The sequence below is a fragment of the Marmota monax genome, unplaced genomic scaffold (genome assembly GCF_021218885.2).
Source record: "Marmota monax isolate L192 unplaced genomic scaffold, Marmota_monax_Labrador192_F-V1.1 WCK01_AAM20220418_F8-fsc00188, whole genome shotgun sequence".
Lineage (NCBI taxonomy): Eukaryota > Metazoa > Chordata > Mammalia > Rodentia > Sciuridae > Marmota > Marmota monax.
In genome coordinates, this window is record NW_026692655.1 from 114,530 (window position 1) to 139,666 (window position 25,137).

The 25,137-nt window shown below is 45.8% G+C and overlaps 1 protein-coding gene across 2 annotated transcripts in view; it reads right to left on the reverse strand.

The window, feature by feature from the left end:
* Positions 1 to 25,137, reverse strand: part of Larp1 (La ribonucleoprotein 1, translational regulator) — a 50,362-nt gene that overhangs the window by 19,498 nt on the left and 5,727 nt on the right. The window contains exons 2-7 of one of the 2 annotated variants that reach the window (XM_046446385.2): positions 3,557 to 3,618; positions 3,218 to 3,283; positions 1,952 to 2,126; positions 556 to 684; positions 369 to 476; positions 9 to 171 (exon numbers count right to left, since the gene is read on the reverse strand). In XM_046446385.2, coding sequence (XP_046302341.1) covers positions 9 to 171; positions 369 to 476; positions 556 to 684; positions 1,952 to 2,126; positions 3,218 to 3,283; positions 3,557 to 3,618 — 703 coding nt within the window. Of the gene's footprint in view, positions 1 to 8; positions 172 to 269; positions 477 to 555; positions 685 to 1,951; positions 2,127 to 3,217; positions 3,284 to 3,556; positions 3,619 to 25,137 lie in introns of both variants that reach the window. The other variant, XM_046446384.2, reaches the window with a different exon arrangement.

Sequence of the window (25,137 nt, forward strand, 5' to 3'; positions counted from 1 at the left end):
ACACTCACATCTGTCGCTTGATGTAGTCTTTGAGCAGCTCCTGGTCCACGCTGTAAAGCTCAGTGCTGCTGACATTGTCAAAGTAGTAGGTAATGTTGTTCATGTACTTGGGGGTTCGAGGCCCCTCTGCACCATCAAACTTTCGATAGCCAAATTGGTAGTCAAAATGGGCTACGGGGAAATGGGTGCTGTGAGGGAAAGAAGATTCCTGCCCACCACCCCCGCCGCATTCCCTTGGACATCCCGGAGCCCAAAGGGGCCTCACGTACTTCGAGTGCCACCCCGGCCGCGTCCCCGGCCGCGACCACGCCCCCGTCCACGGCCACGGAAGGAAGCCCGCGCCCCACCAGCCCCATCACTCTTCACACTCGATGTTTCGTCCTGGTCGTGCCAGGCAGGCTCCGGTTTGGTCTCTGGTTGCCAGGCTGGGGTGGGGGTGGCCACAGACACAGGCATGTAGGTGGCAGGCTCAGACCCTAGAGGGGAGAGTGAGCAACAGGTCAGGCCTGAGGTTATCTCCCAAGTCCAGGCCCTCTATAGTGGACAGTTGTGTACCTTTGATCTCCCCGCGGTTGGCAGGTGTATGTCTCGGCTCCTGTGGGCGAGCGGGGCGTGAAGCAAGTTTCTCTCTGGGAACTTCGGGCTTCATGTCTATTTGCAGGGGAACCCACTTATGTTTATTCCCTGGAGGACAGCATGAACACATGAAAAAGGCTTGAGAGAGGCTTTTGCTGCCCAGCTTTCCCGCTGCCCTGGGCTTTGGCTTAAATCACATTATGGTGACCTCGGGCAGATTCCTTTCCCACACACCAGGCCTCTTTTTCATCTCTAAAGTAAGGAGGTCTATGGCCTTCAGTGTGATGGAGACTCCTGGCTAACTCTCAATCTTGATTTCTACAGAGTATGAGAACAAACTTTTAAAGTCATCAACATGGTTACCCAGGATGTTAAAGACTACACTTTCTAGGTTCTCTTCAGACACATGTCAAAATCCTGCCTGTGAAATAAAGGAGCCAATTCCAGGTGGAGTACCTACAAGGAAAAGAGCTGTCCTTCCCTCTCTCCCTTCCTGATAGCTAGAGTGAGCAGGAAATAGGGAGCCATCTTGGATGCTGAAGTGCCAAGGCACTGCTGCAAAAGGAAAGCAGGCAGGAGTTGTCGTATTAGACTGGCTTGTCATATTAGACTGGCTGATTGACACCAATGTTCTGTGAGATAAACCAACATTTTTTTTGTGGGGGTGGGTGGGTGGGGGGCCAGGGAATGAACTCAGGGGCACTGACCACTGAGCCACATTCCCAGCCCTATTTTGTATTTTATTTAGAGACAGAATCTCAGAGCTGCTTAGCACCTTGCTTTTGCTGAGGCTGGCTTTGAATTCATGATCCTCCTGCCCAAGCCTCCCGAGCCACTGGAATTACAAGGCACGCACCACCGTACCCATAGAGAAACCAACGTTTATCTTATTTAAACCATTTTTACTTTGGATCTCTACTGGAAAAGCTGAATCTGTATCTGAACCATTTCAGCAATTTTTTGGAAACTCTTAAAAAAGCAATGTAAATTCCTGTCTTCAAGACGGTGAACTAATGGACCAACAGCCACAGAGAATACTATTATCTCAATGGCTACAGCAATCAGCCTTCTGCTGGACCTAAAAATCCTCCAGCAGCCCCCAGGGTTGTTTTTTTTTTTTTTTTTTTTTAAACTGGTAGTGGGGATTCAACATAGTTACCATCCCCAGTCTTTTATTTTTTACTTTGAGACAGGGTCTCACTAAAATGCTTAGGGCCTCAATAAATGGCCGAGGCTAGCTTCAAACTTGTGATCCTCTCACCTAGCCTCCCAAGTTGCTGGGATTATAGGCACGTGCCACAGCACCCAGCAGTCCCCAGAGTTCTGACATTTCATTTCTGTGCGGCCATCTCCTCTCAAGTCCTGCTCAACTCACCTTTCTTCTTCTGCCCACCTCGCTGGCAGTCTTCATCCCCATTCTTCTCCTCCCCTGATTCATCTGATTTGGTTTTCGGGCTCTCCTTACTATCGCTCCCCTCTCCTTTCTCCTGTTCTTTCATGTCCTTCTTGGGTGGCAGCTTACGGGCAGGCTGAGGCTTGTGAGACTGTGGCTACAGCAGAAAGTAAGGCAATAGGACGTGAGCGTGTGCAGGAGAGCCTTTGGGATGAGTGGAAGAGCTTCCTGTCACTAGAAAAGTAGGGAGAGGAGCAACAGCATGTGATGGCAGGTAGACTAGATACAACCTAAGACTCTACTTCAACACCTGAGATGCCTTTACTGAAAGCAAGATCACACAGGCCAGGAGGTGGGAAAGACAACTTGTCTCTCAGGCTTACCTGTGTCTAATGTCAAAGACAATGCCCAGGAGCCTAATGTTTATTCCCCACAATAGGGACTACCATGTAGTTCTGGTAGTCTGTGTGGTGGAATAGATGCTGGCCCCTGGCCTATTTACATCATCTCCAAAATAAGGACTTCACCCACTCAAAGTGGTCACAGCCAGTTAACAAGGGATTTAGGTTACAAGTGCTAGGAAGAAGAGAACTGACTAGAAGAGCTACATAAGCTTCCCCAAGTTGGAGGTCAGTACCTGGCCTAATATATCCTCTCCTATGTTGCTTATAGGAAATTCAAGTGTAGTGACAGAGAAGACAGGCTTTGGAATACAGCAAAATATTGGACAGCCAATTCCCACAAGCCACCAAGAGCTGAAGTAACTTCTCTGAGACTTGGAGAGGATGATCAGACAGTATCTGACAGTCCATAACAGAAGGCACTGGCTCAAATAATGAGAATGCCTAGCTATTTCAATGTCGCCCACATTATAGTAACGACTATTTATTTTTATGTTGCCCAGGCTTGCCTCAAATTCCTGGACTAAAATGATCCTCTTCCTGCCTCAGCCTCTTAAGTAGCTGGGACTACAGGTGCTTACCACCATGCCCAACCAACTACCCATTCCCCTTTTAAAAAAATATTTTTAATTGTAGATGGACACAATACCTTTATTTTATTCATTTTTATGTTGTACTGAGGATCAAACCCAGTACTCCACACATGCTAGGCAAGTGCTTTCACTGAGCCACAACCCCAGTCCCCAACTAAACCCTTTTTTAAAAATTAAGAAAGGTAAAACCCAAGGTTTTGAAAGTTTGTGAAGCCAAACAGAGTTCAAATCTGCCCATCCCTTCCCGGTCTCACCTGCACACTCTTGTGGGCTATCTCTCCAGGTGTAGGCCAGTTGATTGCATCTCCAAAATCACCAACCTGTAAGGAACATTCTATGAGGGCCCCAGGGTGACCCTGCCTCTGCCATTCAGCCCCTCACTCAAGGTCCAGCTCTACTGAGAGGAGAGATCAAGAGCCAAATCAGTCTATTCATAGGACCATCCATCCTGGGGCCCAGAAAGCATTCCCCTGCTATCTGTAGAGAAGCCAGCAGTACCTGGCAGTCCAGAAGCACTCTTTACAAGGGTAAAAAATGTACTGCACTGCAGTGCCACCAGTGAGCCCCCAAGGCCTACCCATGCCATTTCCTACCTTGCTGCCTTTGCGCTGTTTAGGAGCAGCTGCCCTCACCACCTTGGCTGGAGCAGAATGTTCTGTGGGAACAAGGCAGAGAGAAAACGGTTATGCAAAGCCTGTGAAGGGCCACTGCCAACTCCTCGCCCTCACCACCATCCTTATTCAACCAGGCAACCTTCAGATTCCCAGAGGAGGAAGTCAGAGTGGACAGAGGAGAGATGAGATCAAGCACCAGTAACATTTGTACCAGCCCTTCCCTGAAGAAATCATGGAAAGAGAGATCATGCAAAGAGTTGGCTGCCAAAACCCAGAAACCCAGACTCTGAGGTGGGTGGGCCCTTTCAGGGCTCAAGTTCAACACCCTACTATAAAATGGGGCCTGGGCCTGAGGGAAATCCATGCCCAAACTAGCACTTTAATTCAGGGCTCCCAAATCACAGCAGATTCAGAGTCAGAATCTGAAAGATCTCTCTGGCCCTAACATTCTAGAAGTATCTGTGTGAACAGACCAGAGCTAGTGACCATTGGGAAGGCAAGATAAAAAGGCAATCAAGTCCAGGGACCATATTTGTCCTCAACATCTTCTAAACAGCGAGACTCTCAAGTTTCCAAAGAAAAAGTGGGCTCCCATTTGACTTGATACTTCCACCAGTAAAATTTTATCCTGATGAGGCAAATCAGAAAAAATAAAACTGTTCAGAAAGACCCCAACAAAGCGTTACTTATAACTTCAAAAAATTAGAAGCACTCCTATAAATCTGATAGTAACTGTCCAAATAAATTTAAGATCATCCATTTTCACACCCGTCATTAAAAAGAGAATATCTCTATATGTATGACAAGATGGGCACAATAAATGATAATCATTTCTTTTTTGTTAAACAAATTAAAATGTGCATATGCACACTCAAAGTAAAAACTCAGGGAGGATACATGAGTGTTATCAGGAATGAAGTAGTGTGTTTACAGTAATTTTAATTCTTGTACAAAAGTAGATATGAACTCTTTTTTTTAAAAAAAGAAACATGTCCTTTCCCCCCCTTTTTTGAAAAGGAAATGGTTCTAAAAGGTCCAGTACCTTATACAACTGCACTGATTTTCTCAGCATGTCTGAAGATCAAGGGTTTCTGCCTCTTCCTGCTCCAGAGACCACAGGAAAAGATTCATCCTGGGGTTCTACTCACCCACTTCTCCCCTCACTTTGCCTATACTGCTGGCCAGCCATGCCAGGGCAAGAGCTGCCCCTAGTCCCTGACCAGAGAAATCTACTCAGCTGGCTTCAAAAGGAATGTTCTACTCCTTGATCAGACCCATGTTCTCTTAATGAGTAGAGAGTGTCCTTGCCTGACTGATTGTGCGGCTCAAGCATTCCTGGCTTCCGCCAGTCACTGCCCCCTCATCATACTCCATACCACATGCCTTCTGATATCTGATGCAGTGAGGCCCAACCCATAGCATCCCTCACCCCCAGCACTGGCAGTACAGAAACACAGTATCTTAGTCCCAAGAAGATGGAGGCCTCAGGCCCAGCAGGCAGCTCTAAACCCCCAGACCTATAACTCCTAAGTTGACCCAGACAGATCTATAACCACCCGTTCCCTAATTAGGCTAAAGATCTTCACCTGCTTTGCCTCAGGGCCAGGCTAGTGTATATCCATGCCATGCTGGTCATTTCTCCCAGTCCTCAACAATACTGCACACATGCTACCAGAGGCAAGCAGGCCAAAGGGCCTGTAATAGGAAGTTTGGAAAGGGAATCGGGTTCAGGGGCAAAGTGTTCTGAACACTTTCCCTGAAAAGGTGGGGCAGTTTTTTCAGGTCAATAGTCTTTTTTGTTTCTTCTTATTAAAATACTTTCAAAACTAAAAAGAGACACATATTGTGACCACCCTGCCCAACATTTTGTTTATCAGAGATCACAATGGAACACGGTAAAGCACTGAAAGTTTAGTCTCCAGTCAATATAAAGGACCTCCTGCCATAAGAAGGCCCTGCTGATTCCCTCCTCCACCAGCAATCCTAAACTAATGAGTGGAATGAAGCTGGTCTGGGTATATACAGGAATATTCCTACATGAGTCCTATGTGGAGTTGAAAAAGCTCTATACCCAAGTCCTGTCCCTAGGATCCATGCTGCCCTGCTCTTGCTTAGCTTCCAGCTAAAGCTTCAGACTGCCTGACAAGGAGAACAAAGCCCCCAAAGGAGTAGAAAAATCCACTAGTGAGAGAAAACCCTTTCAGCCTTTGCATAAAATTCACAGATCTGTTAAAATCATGTGGGGCCTCAGGAAAACCCAAGAAGACTCAGATGAGCTGCTGTCAGCACTACTGGAGGCTGAACTAAAGGCTAGGTTTTCTGACTTAAATCATATATCCCTTTCTGGGTCCTCTCTCAGCCACCCACTGTGTGTGCAAGCTTGTGTGCATACTCACCCCCACAAAGAGAATACACAGGTCCAGCAGGACTTGGTATCTGAAATGTTTTCCAACAAAATCCATTCTTTTGTGCAGACACCAATCCCCATGAACAGCGCCATCCCAACTAGTCAGGACACAAGTCCTTTCCTTCTACTTCTACATTCTAAAACCTGTGTCTGCCACCACTGACCCAAGCCCATCTCAAGGAACACCACTATTCATTTGCCCAAGAAAACGGTGAAAGAAAGTCAGAGCAGCAAAAAGGACCATAGTTCTGATCTTCTCTATTTGTAGACAGAAAACTGAGGATGCAAAAGGGGAAGAGGCTTCCCAGGGATGGGAGCTCCAAGTCTCCACTCCGTGGCCAATACTCCTGGGAATTCCAGTGGCTCCACTGTGCCAGGAATGGGTCAAAAACCTCCCTGGTGTTAGAGTGCTTCCTGGTGATGGCAAGGAAGCTGTCCTCAGAGAGGGAGGGGCAAGTGTGGAAAGGCAGGCCCAGGCAGGGCCCAGCTGGCTTACCTGTCCATAGATCTCTGGGGCCCAGGATTCCAGGGGGGAAGATGGCAGACAGAGGCCCTAGGAGGGTCTTCCTCCTCAACTAAGGCATATCAGAGGCTAAAGGGTATCTGGAATAGGAAGAAAAGCACTTTCTGTCCCACAGGACCATCATCAGCCAGGAGCCAGTACTGGCTCTAACTCTAGGGTCAAAGGCTTCCGTAACACACACATGCATTTGTTAAAAGTGAAGCACACCAAATGTCCATGTGCAAGAAGCAATCTGAATTTAGTAGAGGTAGGGGCACTAGAGGCAGTTTCCTGAAGCTGTATATGCATGGCAAACTCACCATCTTTACTTAGGTTATTTTACTTAAAAACAGATGATTCTGAGTGGTGAGGAGCAGAAGCTAATCCACTAATGCTGATTAATAAAGAAAGGAAAAAAAGGACAGAAATAGGGTGCCTAAGGAGGAATGGCAGGACAGAGGAGCTAATATGGGGATGGAAGGAAAGCATAGCAGGTGCCCAGATGGATACAGTGGCTGACCATACAGTCTCAATGGTCTAACTCCTGGGGATGAGCCTCAGCTTTCAAGTGTGGAACACCCCTTCATTCAAACATTCCCTAGGAAAGCCAGACAGCCCTGCTGTCAAGCACAAGAGACTAGACTTAAATTACTAGACTTGGGTTGAAATCCCTGTCTACTCTGCCTTTTGCAGAGCCCTGTGAACTTAGGCCTCCTTTGTACAAACCAAAGGCAGTTACTGTACAGGACCATTGGAACACTTTTAGAAGACAGTAAGAGTGCCTAGCACACAGTAAACACTCAACTGCTGAGAATTACAATTCAAATTCACAAAAGCAGCTTAATATTTCCAAGCAATCATTATCCTTACCAAGAGAAAAAGAGCAGTGTCACCAATTTTTTATCATTTAAGAATCGGAGGGCATCGAAAGAACTCCTGGGAATCAACTGGCGCAGTTCACCCAGACCAGATCACAAATGATCCCCACCCAGCTTGGCTCTTCTTCCAGGCAATGATCCATGGAGGGTTGGGGGGACGGGGGCAGGGCATGTGCACCCTTGCACTGCCCTGTAGACAGGAGACAGCTGCAGACAGGGCTCAGGGCAAGTTTTTCCAGAAGAGAAAAACTTTCAGAATTTTGCAGTCTTAAATGAAGAAAAATGAGGGAATTTACCACAGATCTTCCATGATTCCACAGGCAGGATATCAAACTCTGCTTTGTTGGAAAGGAAAGACGGACATGGAAAAGGCCTAGAGTTTTACAGTAATGGGAAAATTTAGTCATTCTTCAAGACATCAGGTAGGGAGAGGCAGAGAGGGCCTCCAGCAGTCTCTCCAGCCTACCAAAAGGTCTAAACCCAGATACAAAGTTTAACAAGTATTTTCTACATTATCTTGTTCTTGGGAGCTAGCATCATCTCCTGGAGACTGGCAGCTGAAGAGGCCCAGTTCACCCTGACTGCTGGGCTTAGAGCTGCATGACATTCACCACTAGTCTGCTGCCCTCCATTGGGCTATTAGTCATCCTCTTCAGGGAGATCCTCCAGATCCCAAGTGCAGTCAAGTGCCTCTGTTGTGTGCTCTCACTACCCTCTGCTAACTGCCTGGCTACTTATCTGCCTTTCCAGACTATGCACTCCCTGTGGACAGCGACCCCAGTGCCTTAGCTCAGAGCCTGGCAACACAGTCCTCCCAGGGACAGAGAAACAAATGTCTAGACACTGAAGGGTCCCAGAGGAACCCAGGCCTCAGCTCAGACTTGACTCTCAGACAACTGTCTGCCTGGAATCAGTGCCAAGTCCCTGTCCAGACTCGAGCATTGGTCAGCTGGGTAACAGTGGGGGCCCTCCTGCACTACCAGAGCCACACATTCCTCAACAAATTAAAGGGAATACTGGTTCTACAGGTGTGAGGAGAAAAAAAGGCAAGGTGTCAGATTTCGCATCAAAGAAAGAGGTGCCAGCAGCACAATGAAGACAGTATCAAACAAGTGCAAATGGCAGGGCTGGGATGGTGGCTCAGTGGTAGAGTGCTTGCCTAGCATGCACGAGGCACTGGGTTCGACCCTCAGCACCACATAAATGTAAAATAAAGATATTGTGTCCACCTGAAACTAAAAAAAAAAAAATATTTAGAAAAAAAAAAAGTGCAGATGGCATCAGACGGCATGCAGAGAGTGCTCCATGCTGCTCTACACTCTGTAATTCTTAATCCTTAAAATAACACTGAATTAGTACCTTTCATTGGTCCCATTTTACAAGCAGGGAAATCAAGGTACATGGTAGAAAGGTTATTTGTCAAGATCACAGTCACCAAGCAGAACATCAGGATTTGAAGCTACATAGTTCTGAGTCAAAAACCTGTGTTCTTAACCACCAGGAGGAGGTGAAAGAGAAGATGGGGAAGGGTCCATGTAACCACCTCACTTTGGGCAATAAACAGGGCAGGCTCTCAATGACAAGGTTACCTAAGGTCAGAGTTGGGTGAAACTCCCAGGATCAAATACCAATGACCTGACAAGCATCCCCTACCTCCAGACAGTGGATCAAGGCAAACTGCCATCAAGTGTACCCCACCAGAATCGCTAACTCTAACACTGCGGCAGCCCTACAAGGAAAGCAATGTTCCCTTCAGGTCCACCTCCTAGTTCTTCTACTGAAGACTGTGCCCCAGAGAGGCTTCTCAGCCACACCCTAGACCAGAAGCTGCTGGAGTGGGGGATGCAGCTGACAAGGACTTGCCCCACCCTCAGCCTCCCTAGATAGAGCCAGCACTGTCTGAGCTGCGGACTGGGACCTTGACTGTGGAAGGCAGTGAAACCAGGCGGAGAGTCACCCACCTGTGCCTGTCCCTCCCTCCCAAGCCAGTCTGGGCATAGAGTCTATGAAAAGCCTGACTACCTTCAGCTGTCACTCAGCCTGGGGATGAGGTGGAGTCACAGGGGAACTTGGAGAGCTTTTCTTCCCACCCTTACAGACCCCAGCACCTTCTTGACAGGACCACTTCTTCTTCTTCTTTTTTTTTTTTTTTAACAGAGTTCAAAGAATGCTGGGTTAACCCTCCTCACCTTGTTCACCAATTTCCTCCGGCTGCCATTGCTGCCACTTCTCAGAGGCCTCTCTCTGCCCAGCCCTCCCACCCTGCAGCTGGAACACAAGAAAGGGCCAAAAGGCACTCTGGAGTCTGGAAGAGGAGTGGGCAGAGAGGAAGGGAGGGAAACCTTCAGAAGGTCAAACCATCTTGGGGCCCTGGTGAAAGGAAGCTTCAGGCCAGCCACCAAGCCAGGGAGTCTGTGTCCCTTTGATCACGGAGGAGGGGCAGAGGGCGGGCCAGGCTCCAGTCACATGCTAGCCAGCCTGGCCCAGGCCCAGGAGACTATCTTTAGCCTGTGGTGACCCAGGCGCTGCTCCACGCTTCTACTCTCCCTGCCCAGACACGGGCTCTACAACCCTACAGCCACCCCATGGCTATGGCAGTCCCTGAAATCCTGCCCAAAAGTTAATTAATAATCATCACAGCTGAATATATCAGCAGCCATTAAAACCCTGGCCTCCAAGATCCTTAACCAGCCTTTTCTAAGGAGTACATTGGATTCTAGTTAAAATTAATAACTACTTTTCACCTTGGACTGATTAGGTGCCAAAAACTGATATAAGCTGCTTTGTATGTACAATTTTCTTTACTTGTAAGAAAGGCTCTTATATAAGGACACAGCACATTTTGAAGCAAGATGGTGGATTCCTCCTAGTCACAGATCTCAGTGTAAATACTCCCAGCTGCCCAGTGTCAGGTGCTGCCAACCAGCAACAACCCTGGATCAATTTCTAATTCAGTCTTTAGTGTGGTGTCTCAGAGTACCCATCACCTCGTCAAATGGCTACACCTGTGTACATCTCAACTGCCTAGACCACAATCATCCTCAGGTCCCACATCCTTGTCCAATGCCAAAGTTCTTGACATGGACAGATCGTTTGTTTCACAACCACTAGAGAAAGTATGACAATGATCTCCAGTTAACAGATGAGGAGACCAAGATTTAGCGTTCAATGGCTTGCTCAACCAAGGTCAAACTAGTAGCAGCAGAGATGGAACTGACCACCCATCCCTAACCTTCCTAGTTTTTAGTGTGCCCTATGTAGAAAATTACTGGAACTCCATGAGGGGAGGGAGTCATTTCTACCTTGTTCACTGGTCCCAAGTCAAGGATTGCAGTCTGTGTGTGGTAGGCCCACAGTGAATATTTACTTAATGAAGAAATTTACGTCAGTATGGTTGCTTCTCAATTTCCATAGCATTATCTTCCAGGGAGAGAAAGAGAGAGGTTAATTACTCCTTTGCATTACAACTTAACAGCATAGGAGTACAATCTGGTTTTCTCAGCATGTCTCTGGACCTAGGTTCAGTTCTCCTTGGAATTGGAATCAGCACACTTCAAGTCAAGCACCAAAAGTCAGCTGTGGGAAAACAAATGGAGAGAGTGTGCAGTAGATAAAAACAAGACAGCAAGCTCACTTTTATTTCCTAAATCTTAGGGCATTCTCTGCTGAAAGAGGCATCCAAATCCTCAAGAAATTATTTTGGATGAACCCCACTACTGAAGCAGAGAAGCTAATCCCAGACCCCACTAGGGCAGAAAAGGACTTGAGAAATTTCATCATATATACACAGGAAAACTGAGACCTAAGAATGACCTGGCAGCATCCAAAGTTACCAGTGAATTGTTGTAGACCTGGGATGGATCATCAAATTGCTGCCTCCAACTCGGCAGGTTGGGAGTTGGGATGTCAATGACAGCTTTCCCCACTCTCCCCCAACTAAAAGCTCTATGCACAACCACAGTCACTCATGGGGCGGGGTGGGGGTGGGGCTCAGGGATTTGAAAGTGGCACAGAACTGTTCCTCACACTATTCACAGTATCCCTCTACTCTCAAGAAAAACTCCCAACACACACTAGAAATAGAACCCAGGGTTGCTGTGCCACCAAGCTACACCCCCAGCCCTTTTCAGCAACTTAGCAAAACCCTATCTCAAAATAATAATAAATAAAAAGGGCTGAGGATGTGTCTCAGTGGTAAAGTACCCCCAAGTTCAATCCCATGTACAAAAAAAAAAAAAAAAAAAAAAAGGCAACACACAGAGAGAATTCTAGGCATTAGATCTAATCACCCATTTTCCAAAACTATGAAAGGGATCCACAATAGTTCACAGAGTTGTTTGACAGATTAAATGAGATAATTTAAAAATAAATTTAGAACACACATATACAAAAAAAAAAAAAAAAACCCACAGTCATCTTTTTTTATTTCTTTGGGGCAATTTCAGAATCTCCCTGGGACCTAAAAAGGGAAATGGGGGAAGGAACAGGGTTGCCAGACTTAGCAATGAAATTCAGAACATCCAGTTAAATCTGAATTTCAGATAAACAGTGAGTAATTTCTTAAGACCATATCCTATGTAATAGTTGGGACACAGTTATACTTAAAAATCAAATCATTGTTCTTTGAAATTCAATTTTAACTGGTGTCCTGTTTTTATTTGCTAAATCTGGCTATCATAGAAAGAAAGACCATTGCTCTATGTTCCAAGGTCAAAGTAGGGGAGTGACCAGACCTCTGGGCTGGGATGCCAGGTCTGGCTCAAGTACTGCAGCACTAGCTATCTTATATAAAAAGCTTTATATGTAAAGCTTGGTGCGAATTTCCCTGAGTGTCTTTAGTCTCTCAATTCAGAGGCCTGTGGTAAGGGTGGGTGGAATTCTGTCATCTGCAGTGTCTTTATAGTCCTTACACCAGAGATCCCCTTAAATGCAGCCAGCTAACCAGGAGGACAAGCGTCCCCTGAAACTGGCTACAAAGGGCTTCAACCCCAATATTTTGAATGCCGAATTATCAGCTGAGAAGCTCATCAAAATGTAGAATCCTGTGATCTCACCCTCCTGATTTCTGCTCAAGAATAGTGGGGTCAGGAATCTGCTAGATAATTGGTTTTCTTTGGACATATTTATCAGTTATTTGGATTCAATCCAACGAGTTTCAACTGTTACTTCTGACGGGTTATTATCCAGAACTGCTACATTTGACATTTTTAAATCAAGGCTGCACTTTTTAAGCCAATAGTAGGTACTTGGGTTCTAGTTTTAATATTTCTTTTTATTTACATTTACATTCTTGGGCTAGGGGTGTAGCCCAGCAGTAGAATGCTTGCCTAGTACACATGAGGCCATGTGTTCAAACCCCACTCAGCACTGCAAAACAGAATAAAATAAAAATGCGCTAGTACATTTACATTCTTATATATTAAATATTTAAGAATTTTTTGAAAAGAAAAATAAAGCAGGGTGTTGCTGTGCATGCCTGTAATCCCAGCGGCTCAGAAGGCTGAGGTGGGAGATCACAAATTCAAAGCCAGCCTCAGCAACTTAAATAGGCCTTAAGCAACTTAGTGAGACCCTGTCTCTAAAAATTAAAAAAGAACTGAGGATATGGCTCAGTGATTACGTACTCCTGGGTTCAATCCCTGGTACCAAAGAAAAAAAAGAATAAAATGACAAGAGCTTTTCTGAGAGAAATGGGCCCCGAGTCCCCTCCTCACTTGCCTCCCACTCAGCTGGAGTTTCCAAGCAGAAACCCGTGTGGAAAACCCTCACCTCATGTCTGTGGACACTGGAGCACCAGCTAGCACCTGGCAGGGAGGCGCAGGGTTGGCTAAAATACAGACTCCTGCCTCTTCCCAAACTCCAGATATTAATGTGGGGAGGTGGGCCAACCTGGGGCATCAAGTTTTAACAAGCTTCTTCTGTACAAGGCTGATGCCAACTAATGTGTGAGAACTGAACTGCCAGTGAGTGAGAGAGCCAGGAAGGACCTTGTCACCAAGTCCAAGGGCTTGCACCTGCAGACAGGAGGCTACAGCAGTTTGATTACACACACTCAGCAGCCAGGGTGTTTGAGAAGCTCATCCCTGTTTACCCATAGTCCCCTCTCCAGCACCAGAATCCAAGAATGGTCAGGTCAAGAGAATGTCTTGTCAGATTTGAGGTCACGTGGCTCAGTCTGGGCTGGGCTTGGGTTCAGTTTTACAAGTTCCAAACTGGGGCTGTGCCAGGAGAAATGAAGTTTCTGAAGGGAGCTTTCCATCTGCTTCCTCTTTTCAGCCAAACAGCCTCTGCCTTCTCCTACCCTAAACCTTGCTGTCTGTTCACCCAATGCCCTGACATTTGGGTCCCTTAAAATAATGGCTTCCATTTACTAAACATTTACCTCAGGAAGTCAGGCCTCCTGCTACAAGCCTTTTGTGCATTTTTTTTTTTAAATCCTCACCATGGAGAAACTACTGTCCCTTTGAGTCCCTGACTCAAAAAAGCAAAGCTATTTGTCATCAAAGGACACACAGTGAGAGGTATGTGATCCCAAAGATCTGAAATCCCAGGCTATCCCAGACCCCTCTCAGTACTGAAGGTTTCAAACACTAGGTTCTTTATGTCCCCAAAGGACTTCCAAGCTCAAGCCTGCAAGTCATACAGAGCACTGAGGACACTCATGTCAGAATCCTCTTCTCTCAGTCCCATAAGTACCTGCCAGGTAAGGACAGTGCCACTTAGCACAGGGAAGAAGGGGGAGCACAATCAGAATTAAAGCACTGTTTATTCCAAAGGCAATACTCCAAGGCCACCCTTGACCTGAAGACCATGGGCTCAGGCCAGCACCTAAGCCCCAGGGGAATTTTACCTCTTCCAGCAGACAGGAAAACATGGATGGAGGAAACTAAAGAGACCCTGCAGGTCAAAGGACAGCAGCAGAGGGGAAAAGGAGGTGAAAAAGCAGGGGTTCTATAGGTCCTTCTTCAAGGCACAGGGAAGAACAAAACAGAGTATAAACCACCAGAGAAATTACCTTATGGTGACCAGGGCTGAGAAGCTCTTAAAGAGAATTCCACCCAACACTCCATCTGTGTCAGGCACAGAGGAAGGAAGCAGTGGTGAACAAGACAGTTCTCTATACTCCCAGGGCTCAGTTTACATAAGGGCTTTAATTTTTTAACTCCACCTGGGAAGGCTTGTCTTGCCTAGGGTGCTGTACAGAGGAACCCCAGGCAGCCTACTGCTCAGGAAAAACCTGGGTCCAAGTCTGTTATGGGCAGGAGAAAGAATGGCACAGAACATAAGCATGTGTAATTCCAGTCTGTCAAGGACTGAATACTGCTCTCCAGCTCGACAAATATTTAGCCCATACTATGTGCTAGCTACTGTCAATATAGAAGTGGACAAGATTGCCAAGGGGGGTGGTGGGCTCTTTCCTTCCAGGGACTACTCTGTCCTCATTCCAGGCAAGACCTGCAACTCTTAGGCCTGGGTTCTTCTAGAGAAATTAAGACCCAGAAGAATAAAATGTAGAAATGAGCAAGAATTATACAACAGTACCTCTGTGGATGGAAAGCGTGTAGGCTGGGGGTGTGAAAAACTGCCCCCTTCCTCTAAGCTTGGCCTGGTCCACCTTCCTTCATCCCACCAGCAGGGCAGTGCATCTGGGCTGAACCCCAGGGTCAGAGTCCAGGTTCTGCCACTTCTCCCTGGGTGATGATGGGTTTCTGTAAATGGGAAGAGTCCCTAACCTCATGGAATTGAGAGGATTAAATGAGTCATTACTTATAAGGTTCTTGGAAAAGTGCCTGGCACATAGGAAGTACTCAATACTTGCTTTTATTCTGAAAATTACAAATCTCTGAATACCACTTGACAAGGTTTTCTACCCTATCCCCAAGCCCACTGGTGGGCCTCCTTCGGGTTCCTTGCCCTGCATATCTATTTAGTGTTCTGGAGTCCCAAGCAGATGCTTCATTTTGACCCTAGCACCAAAAACTCATCTGGAAGGCAGAGCAGAAGGGCAAGCAGCCTATTTCCAGGAAACACAGAACATCACCAGGCAACACTTTCTCCATCTGGGCAGGACTTCCCTGGCCCTCTCAGGACTCAGGAAAGAGTGTTGTTGAAGGCATGTGTCTGGAGGGCCAGAAGCTACAACACCTACATTAGATCTGCCTTGGGGATTCACACTGCCAGGCCTAGTTCTCTATTTCCACTCCGGCAGCAGCCACCACCTGAAGGGCCTCCTTTCTCTCCTTCCCCAAAGCAACAAAGCAGAATGAAAACAGACCAGGCACTGGACACTGTGAGCCCTTTGGTGCCACCTGGGAGACTTTGGTCAAGATAGCCTTGGCTTTTTGTTAAAATGAGAAATAACCAGATGGCTTCCAAATCTCCTATGAACTCTGGCTTTTCAAGTCTATAATCACAAAGTCAGGGAATGGGGTAGGGAGATCTGAAATGGCCAAGAATCTCAGAGCAACTACAATCACAGTCACAGCCAATAGGAGTGGGAGTGGGGGTGTGATGATCCCTTGTCTGCCACAATCCTCAAGCTTCTTTCCCAATTCTTAAAAAGATAACTTCCCCATTCAAAGGGTAAATTGCTATGTCACAGTTCCTGGATGGAAAGCTCAACAGTCAAGTATCTTTTTAAAAATGTTTATTGTAACTGAGCACAGTGGTGCACCCCCTTAAATCCCAGGGACTCAGATTCAGAGGCTGAGCCAAAGGATCACAAGTTTGAGGCCATCCCCAAATAAAAACGTAAGGACTAGGGATGTGGCTCAGTGGTAGAACATCTCTGGGTTCAATTCCCAATATCCAAAGAAGAAAAAATAGATTTTTGCCACAAAGGAGTACAGGACTGTTTCACAAACCAATCATTTAGTGCTGGGCACAGTGGCACACGCCTTAATTCCAGTCACTCAGGAGGCTGAGGCAGGAGCATCTCGAGTTCAAAGCCAGCCTCAGCAAAAGCAGGGCACTAAGCAACTAAGTGAGACCCTGTCTCTAAGTAAAACACAAAATAGGGTTGGGGATTTGGCTCAGTGGTGGAGTGCCCCGGAGTTCAAACCACCCCCCAATTTTTTTTTTTTTTTTTTTTTTTTTAGATTTCTAAGGCTTAACCTCACTTAGGCCAACCCATTGCACCCACTCTGTTCCAAGGACTAGTCTTTTTCCCACTGCTTATCTATCTGCCTTTGTTCTCCTGGTTAGACTTGGACCAATGCTATCTAGCTCTGTGGGGGTGGGGAGTGCTGTAGGCCTGGGGACACTCTGAAGAAAAACCAACAAGGAGCCTGTGCTCATCCTCTACTGGTTTCCTTTTGTACCTGAACAAGTTTCAAAACCAAGTGGCAAGCTCTGAGAGGGCAGGTGGGTGTGGTGGAAGAACTAGCACAGGAGTCTAGGATGCCTGTGTGTTAAACACTGGGTAACAGCCTCGGTAAATAGACTCTCCTGCCTGGGCCTGCTTCCCTCAGCAAAATGCAGCGTGTATGTGTGAATTCTGACCCAAATTCATGGTCTAGGCTCAACCCCAGGGTGCCTGCAGCGGGCAGCAGCGCTGGGGCATGTGCGCCTTCATTTCTTCTCTGCAGAGCATTGGGCCAGCTCCTTAACCCTTCTCTCATTAGGAAAATGCTACTTTCCTTTCCAAGGCTACTTGGAGTGTTGTAAGATAAGTGCCCTTGAAAGCCTATTTCTACATGGGGCAGAAATACACCTCACAAATATTATCTCATTTTGTCTATTTTTTAAAAAATGATATATATGTGTATACACTCTCACACACACCCAGAATATGTCATCCAACAAAGCAGCCTCTAGATACTTGGTGGATACTAAGCATTCGAAATGTGGTTAGTCCAAATTAGGAAGTGCTTTAAGTATGAAAACATCACACTTCAAACCTTTAGTATGAAGAATATATAAAATATCAATAATTACACTGGTTACATGTTGAATTGATATTTTGAATATCTTGGGTTATTTTATAAAATTGATTTCATCTATTTTAATTTTTTAATATGCCTACTGAATTTTTAAAATTATGTGCTTATATTTCTATTAGGCAGCACTTATTTAGATACACAATCCCATCACTGCTTAACAGTACTGGTGGCTGGTGGGACTGCCAAGATTGTTTTCCTTTTTGCTAATATATATTTGGGTATTTTTCTACAACGAATTGGTGCGGAGTAATCTGAAAAAAATTCCCCTTCAAAAAAAGTTAAAAGGAAAAAAAAAAAAAGTTAAAAGGCCCCAAACCAACAGTATTTCCATCCCCTTTGGTGATAAACCAAAGCTCAGAGAGCCCCCTCCCTTCCTAATGGCCTTGAGGCCTGGCCTGAAAAAACCACAAGGTATAGATAGCTCTTTCCAGCAAGTCTGCAGGTGGCCTGACAGAGCTGAAGAGGAACATCTCTAAGAGGGCCAGGGATCCCAGCAGGATCAGAAGTTTTAGGGCCTGGCTCACACCCACTAGGCTTAATGCCAGAGAGCCATAGGAGGGGAAGAGGAGCTGGGGACTTCAGGGCTACAAGGGCCATCAAATCTGAAGTTATGTATGGGTCCTCTCTCTCTCCAAGAAACAGTTTTCTTTGCAGGATTATGAACACTGTGGTCATGGAGAATGCAAGGCCAAACAATATGTAAGACATTAACTCTGGAGTCAATCTGCTGTGGGCGCAAATCCCAGCTACTTACTAACTACTGCAGAGCCTTGAGGAAATTACAGAGCCTCTCTGAGCTTCCATTTCCTTACTACAAAATAAGGATCACAACTATAGCTAGATCCCACAGGGCTGTTGTGAAAATGAATGGAGATAATGAATGGGATGTATGTGGTGGCTTAGAAGGTTTGAAAAGCACACAAGAAATGGAGGGTATATTGGCACTTTGGCCTGGTTCCTTGGGGCATCCCTGCCACCCATGAGGCAGATTCTAGGACACCTTGATAATCCCAGAGACAGCACAGAGGCACAACAGCAACAGCTGAGCACAGCACTGGACATCATGGATTCAATTCCCTCATGTAGCGAGAAATGATCACCTAGCCAGGAGAAATTAGAGAACAGGGCTGAAATCAGAACTCAGATCCCCAAGCTTTCAGTTTGGGCAGCTTGCTCTGACCTCACCCTGAAGAAGTAACCTGAAATCAAAAGCCCCACAGCAAAAACTGTGATACAAAGACTCAGGGTCAAGATCATTCCCCACCTCAACAAAAACCTACTGGTGCCCCCAGGCTACTCACACACACCCCTCTTCCATCTCCACCCAGGGGCATGGAGCATGTGATAGCATTCAGCTGGCTCTGGGGCCAAGAGACCCAGTCCTTTTTTTGAGCAGCATATTTAAGAATTAGTTCAATATGGTGGCAGCCAAATTTGCTTCTTTCACACAAAGGTCAAGCTCAAGCTGTGGTAGCTCTCTAGAAAAGCCTGGGAGCACTTGTAATACTGAGACAGTCCCCTTAGATAGGTCTACTTCCCTTCAACTGAGCTGGGTGACACTTTGACCCTGACTTCTACCCAACCTAGCCTAACCCTCAGGGCCAGAAGGAAAGGTCTGAGCATCACCCAGCCTAACCAAGTTCAGGATGTCAGAATCTTATTTATTTATTTATTTATTTATTTTTAAGTTATCGGTGGACACCACATCTTTGTTTGTATGTGGTGCTGAGGATCGAACCTGGGCCGCACGCATGCCAGGCGAGCGCGCTACCGCTTGAGCCACATCCCCAGCCCCAAAAATTCTTCATTTAATTTTTTTTTTTTTTTTGGCTGAGTTGGGGATCAAACTCAGGCCCTTGTACATGCTAGGCAAGTGCTCTACCACTGAGCTACACCCCAACCCCTAGGATGTCAGAATCTTAACATTGCTCTCAAGAGGTAGGCCACCACTGTTTGCATTTGCACACTGCTGAGGCACTCATAACCTTCTTCAACAGCTTATCTTACCCCAGATTTTTCAGAAGCCTAAGGCAGAATGCCCCAAGAGTAAGGAAAAGAATCCTGCTGCCTTGACCAAGCTCAGGGGGAATTTGAATTCCTCAAATTCGTCCAATCTGCGTGGAAGAAGCCAATCCTATTGGATGAAATCTCTCTCAACAACTGCATCTTCATCTCTGGTGTGATTTATCAGTTTTAATTTTTGTGGGAAAGAATCCTGAAGGGTCTTCTAGCTCACCACCTTCATTTATAGGAAAATGGAAAGGAAGTCCAAAAGATTCAGAAGGTTGACCAAAGTGTCCCAGTCAGTGAACCAAAGAGTAGGGTATAGAGAATTAGTCTCCAGATTCCCTGTCTAGGGTGTTTTTTTTTTCCCCCCAGACCAAAAACTGTGCCAGGAGCATGAGCTGTTTTGGAAGAGTCTTTCCAAGGTCGTTGTCCCCAGAGAGAATTAAATGATCCAATGATCCTTTGTTCCATTCCTCAAACAGCAGGACCACAGCCTCTATCCAAGGTCTTTCCACCCCTAACTAATATCTGCCTTAGACCCTCCCACACCTACAGGACATTGCAGATGGAAAGGGCCTTAGGGACTTAGATTAATGATGCTATACCCATTGCACAGATGGGAGGAGTGGAGATAAAGACGCCTAATACAGCTCAGTTTCCTTGGCAAGCTAATTCCTAGGTTCTGAGAGAGCTTTCTACCACTGCTGGAGAGCCTAAAGGCCACTGTACTCAAGGTATCCAGTCTTCCCCCTTGGGACCACAATTCTTGCCTTAGGCCTTAAAGTCTTCTCATTGTTTACTCATAAGGATCCTCCTTGGTTTGTGAGCTGGACAGAATGCTGTAGTTTCTCCTTTGAATGATGAAACTTATGAAGTCCTAAGCCCAAAGGTCTTGTGCTGGAAGAAAGTTTGGATCACGGATGGCAAGTCTCTAGTGACCCTTTAAGTGCCACTGAACAGCAGTTGTGAGAGGGCCAGTATGGCTAGATCTTCTAGTTTTCTGTAACCATAATAGCATTTTTGATAATTTATAGTACCCTGCCTTCATCCATTTAGAAGTATATACTGCAGTGGGATAGTTTTGTAAATCCCTAGGCTTCTAGATAACTTCCCTGATTTTTAAAATAGATGATTATTTTAAAGTGTTCTTAAATGTAAATTAGCCAAAACTTGTCAGGCTACACTGGGCCTGAGCAGGTCAATGGGGAATGCCCCTTTGTGACTTCTCCCTTTCAGAATATAAAGCCCCATCCCACTGCCCCAACAGCAATGTGTCTTGTTTACCACTGAATTCTCAGGCCCCTAACAGATACTCAAAAATTTCGAATGAACAAAGGTAAAGAGAACTTTGTCAACTTACAGCTGCAGGACCCTACGGCAAATCACCATCCAAATGGTTAAAATATGACCACTCAAGGAATTCAGTATCTATGATGGCTGAATCATTTAGGGACACTGTTGAAAGTTATTACTTCACCACAGCCAAAATCCAGTAACACTCTATAACTCCCACCTAACCCTCATAGAGGGTTAACACTCATAATGAAGTAGGCCTACTCAGATGTTATATCTCAAGAAAACTGGCATTTCCCACCTACCCTAAGCTTTGATTCCCTGTACACATAATCCTGGTTCTTCAACCATTCCTTCCTCATAGGTGCCTGAGTTTCAGTGAGCCACTATCTGTGTTGCGGATTTCCTATCTCCTTCCCACATTCCCTGGAGGCAGTCTCTCTCACACACTATGCCCAAACCCCACTCCTACAATGGGCTCCAAAACAAGGCTATTCTCTCCACACCAACTGGTCTCTCTCATATTCATACAAAAGAACAGAGATCTCTGTTCTCCCAAACAAACCCAAAGCTGTAGAAAGACTCCAAAGTTGTAGTGGCAGAATTTTAGTGCAAAGCACCTGAGCTTACCTTTCACTGTTATATTCTCCCACTAGAGCATTCTCAAACATCACGACTGTGACTGCTCACTGCTGGATCACGACCCCCAGAGTCCTTAAATTCCCCTCCACTATGATCCAAGGTCAGAAGAACTGGTTCTAAGATGTGACATGGGCTGCCTTCCTTTGCATGCTCAGATCCGAACTGCAATGATCAAGGGCAAGAGGACCCAGGACAACAGAGCAAGGCTAGTCTAAGAACTGGGTCAAATTCAAAGCCTCAAAAAAAGAAAAACAGCACTCTTACCATTACCACTTCTACTATGTGCCAGGCTCCCATCAAACACTTCTATATCTTTACCTACCTCACCTTCAACAGTGATCCTGGTTGGTGGGAACTCTAGACATAGCCTCGCTTAATGCACCCAAAAGTTAGCAACCTGTCAAGGGCACTAGGTTAGTCCATGCTCAACGATTCCATTTTACTTCTTCCTCCAGAGGTGGAATGAAAACTGAACTGCAGTAGATGTGATTTTAAGTCACAGCCTTGCTTTGAATTGACTGTGAGCTTCAGCAACTCCTATTTTCATTCTGGGCCCAAAGTACCCTAACCTATAAACGAAGAGTTTTACATTCAATGATCTCTGTGGCCTCTTATAGTTCTAAATACTCCCACCTCTCTCAAAGGAAGGAAAGGAAAAGCAAGTCCCTGAGGGTATAGCAATGGGGACAGCTAGGAATTGAGCTGTGTAAGCCTAACCAGCCCACCACTACAGGATCTCATTCCAGCAGCCTATCTGGAGGCATATGCAAACTCATTGTCCTCAATATGGGTGTAAACAGAGCTGGATGCAGCCAAAGAGAGGTAGCTTTTATGGGAAGAAAACCTTGTGCACATGGCTATCTGTCCTTGTAAAAGTCCAGAGGCAAACTGCAGAGAACGGCTGGTGAGCAATTGCCTGGCATGTGGGCCCAGGAAGTCCTCCACCATGGGGCCGCCCCTGGTGGTAGGGGACAATTTGCCACCCAGAAGCCTGCCTCTAGCCACTACACTTCCAGGATCACCTCTTCCTTCTATCCAGCCAGCAGCAGCAGGAGTAAGCATGCGAGCATGAGCTCCGTCTAGGACAGTCCATCCACAATGATGCTTCTTCAAGCAACTGAGATGCATTCCAGATAATGCAGCCTTCTTGAAAGTCAGAGATATCCCATCAACCCCATCCACTCCTCACCCCTAAAAGGGGACAGCTAATTTACATTTTAGTAATGACTTAAGAGTCTGCATCCTTTTATAACCTGGGAACTTTGCCCCAAAAGATCAGAAGAGAAACCCCGAACCATCTAGTCTTAACCTAAGAGGTTCTGCCTTGCAGATGGAGTTATGCTTCAAAAGAAAAAACATTTGGCCATGCCACTCTTGCACTTAAAATCTCCCATGGCTTTCCAACTAAGACTAGACTTCAGCATTCACTACAAGGCTTGACTGCATACCTTCCAGTCAGGTCCACTACCACCACAGGGAACTGTTCCCTGAACCACACTGACTTTTCTCTTCTTGACCCATAATGAACAGATCAAGCAGGGCTTTTCTCAGTAACTCCTACTCAGCCTTCCCATTCAAGCCTAACCATTGCTTCCCCCCAGGAGATTCCTCTGACCTAGATTGAATTTAGTGTCCCTGCTGTACTCCCCTCCAATATCATCCTTTCCTTTCCCTATGCTTTTCACCTTCTTACTCACACACAGCACTGAATGTCACTAAAAGCATGAGATTCATCCATTTATTCACTAACTAAATATTCCCCTGAGCTGCCTACCTCATTGGGCCAGGAATTGCTATAAGTGCTAGGGATACAGTAGAGGTCAAATATCAAATTTATCTTGACCCACTCGAGATAAGAACTAAGAAAGATGAAGCAGGGTAAGAGGAATGGAGAGGGAGTCCAAGGTTGGGCCTTTTGTTAGTCGATATAGGGTGGTCTGGGAAGGACTCTCCACTACAGTGATCTGTGGGAAGAGCACTCCAGAACAAAAGGCCTGAAGCAGAAGAGCACAGGACAAGTTTCAGGAAAAGGATGGTGAAAAGGAGTGAAGTAAGGAGCAGACAGTGAAGGATGAGGGGGTGGGGGAAGGGAGGACCAACTCAGGTATATTCTTGGAGAATACTCTAACGTCTCCAGACTCTACTATGAGAAGCCAGCAGAAATTTTGAGCAGGAGTGACAGGAGACCAGAGGCTGCCACATTTCTCCTGGTGAGTGATGATGTGTGGTCCAGACTGGCAACAGAGAAGACAGTAAGAAATGTTTAGGTTGGACCCAATTTGTATGAGTCAAAAGGATGTACTAGCAAATTAGATTGAAGTAACAAAGAAACAGTGGCAGTATGACCCCAAGGTCCTTACTCTGAGCAACTAGGACAGAGTTGCTTAACCACTTTCCTCATGTGTTTAATGGGTATAAAAGAGCACCTGCCAAGACAAGCTGCGCTAGAACAGGTGAAATGCTCAGTAAATGGTAATTAGTATATCACTATTACTTGTCTCGGGGTTATCAAGGCCTAAATAAATTATTGTGTGAGAAAAGCAGAGCAAAAACCATACAGAGCGCCCAGGCAGACCATCCATCCTGATGGCTCCTAGCTACTCTGGAACTTTCAATCCTCTGAGAAGCTTGCAACTTCATTCTAAAGCAAGAAGAAAAGAATGGCTGTTCAAATTCCTGGAATGAATATATAAGGGTAAGGTGATCACATACAACTGGAGGATTATTACCAAGAGTTCTATAAACAAGACCTCTGATGCAAGGTCGTTTGAGTTTATTAATATCTCAAACTTGACAGAGAAGTCCCTCAACATATATCAGAGTTTTATCTGGCCAGCTTTACAAAATCCATCAGTAGATCCACACTTCACAAATAGCCCATAATGAAATTTCAGTTAACTCTTGATTATCAACCTCCATTTAGGACAGGCCCAGATAAGCCCTCAGAACAGGTGATTACCTCAATTTACATATTGGCTTTGGAATGCATCTTGTGGAATACAAATGGATTACATTTGTATGGGACATTTTAATTCATAAACTGTGCTACCCCATACTCAATATCAACTTGATCCTCAGAAAGACCTCTGATCAAAGATTAGCCCCATTCTGAGAGTAAGGAAAACAGAGACTAGGCAACCTATGTAAGGTTACATAGTGCATAAGAGCAGAAGTCCTAAAAATGGGAGTTCATAACCCACTTGAATCAAAGTGTGAAATATGATATATCAAGAACTATGTAATGTTTTGAACAACCAACAATAAAAAATTAAAAAAAAAAAAAAGAGAAGTCCTCCGAACATGCTCTGATTTGAATTCTATAAATTTCTCCCTTCACAGAACCGTGCTGTTTCTCAAGTTTTTCATCTGTCTGACATTCCTTTTCTTGAACCCCAGGCAAGGTAAGGTCATATCTTCTGGTCACACCCTGACCGCATTCTGGACAAGCCATGGAAGTAAGCCTGGCTAAGGTACCTGTGGGACTGAGAGCCCTTCCCCCCAACACCTTAATTACCCCCTCTGAGCTTGTCTTGGATTTTGCAAATAGGGGCACTCCCTTCTGCCAAGCTCTCCATTTTAAAGAGATTTTTGTGGTTTAAGGCGTGCTCCTCTTCCCGGAGAACAGAATGGGTGCTGAGTAATAATAATAAGATGCTTACTCCAACTTAGGTCTCATTGCAAAGGGGTGGATCAGCAAAGAGAATGCCACCTCCCCCCCCCTTAGGGTAAGAGGGCTCATGACTATCCCCTCCCTTAAAGAGTCAGAAATACCTTCCCTTCCCTGCCACAGTGAAATTCTAACTCCATGCCTAGAAGGAGAAGGGCAAGGTGGCCCAGGGCTCCAGGTAAAGGCTGTGATCTTCTCCCTGCAGAGTATGTCCTAACTGTGT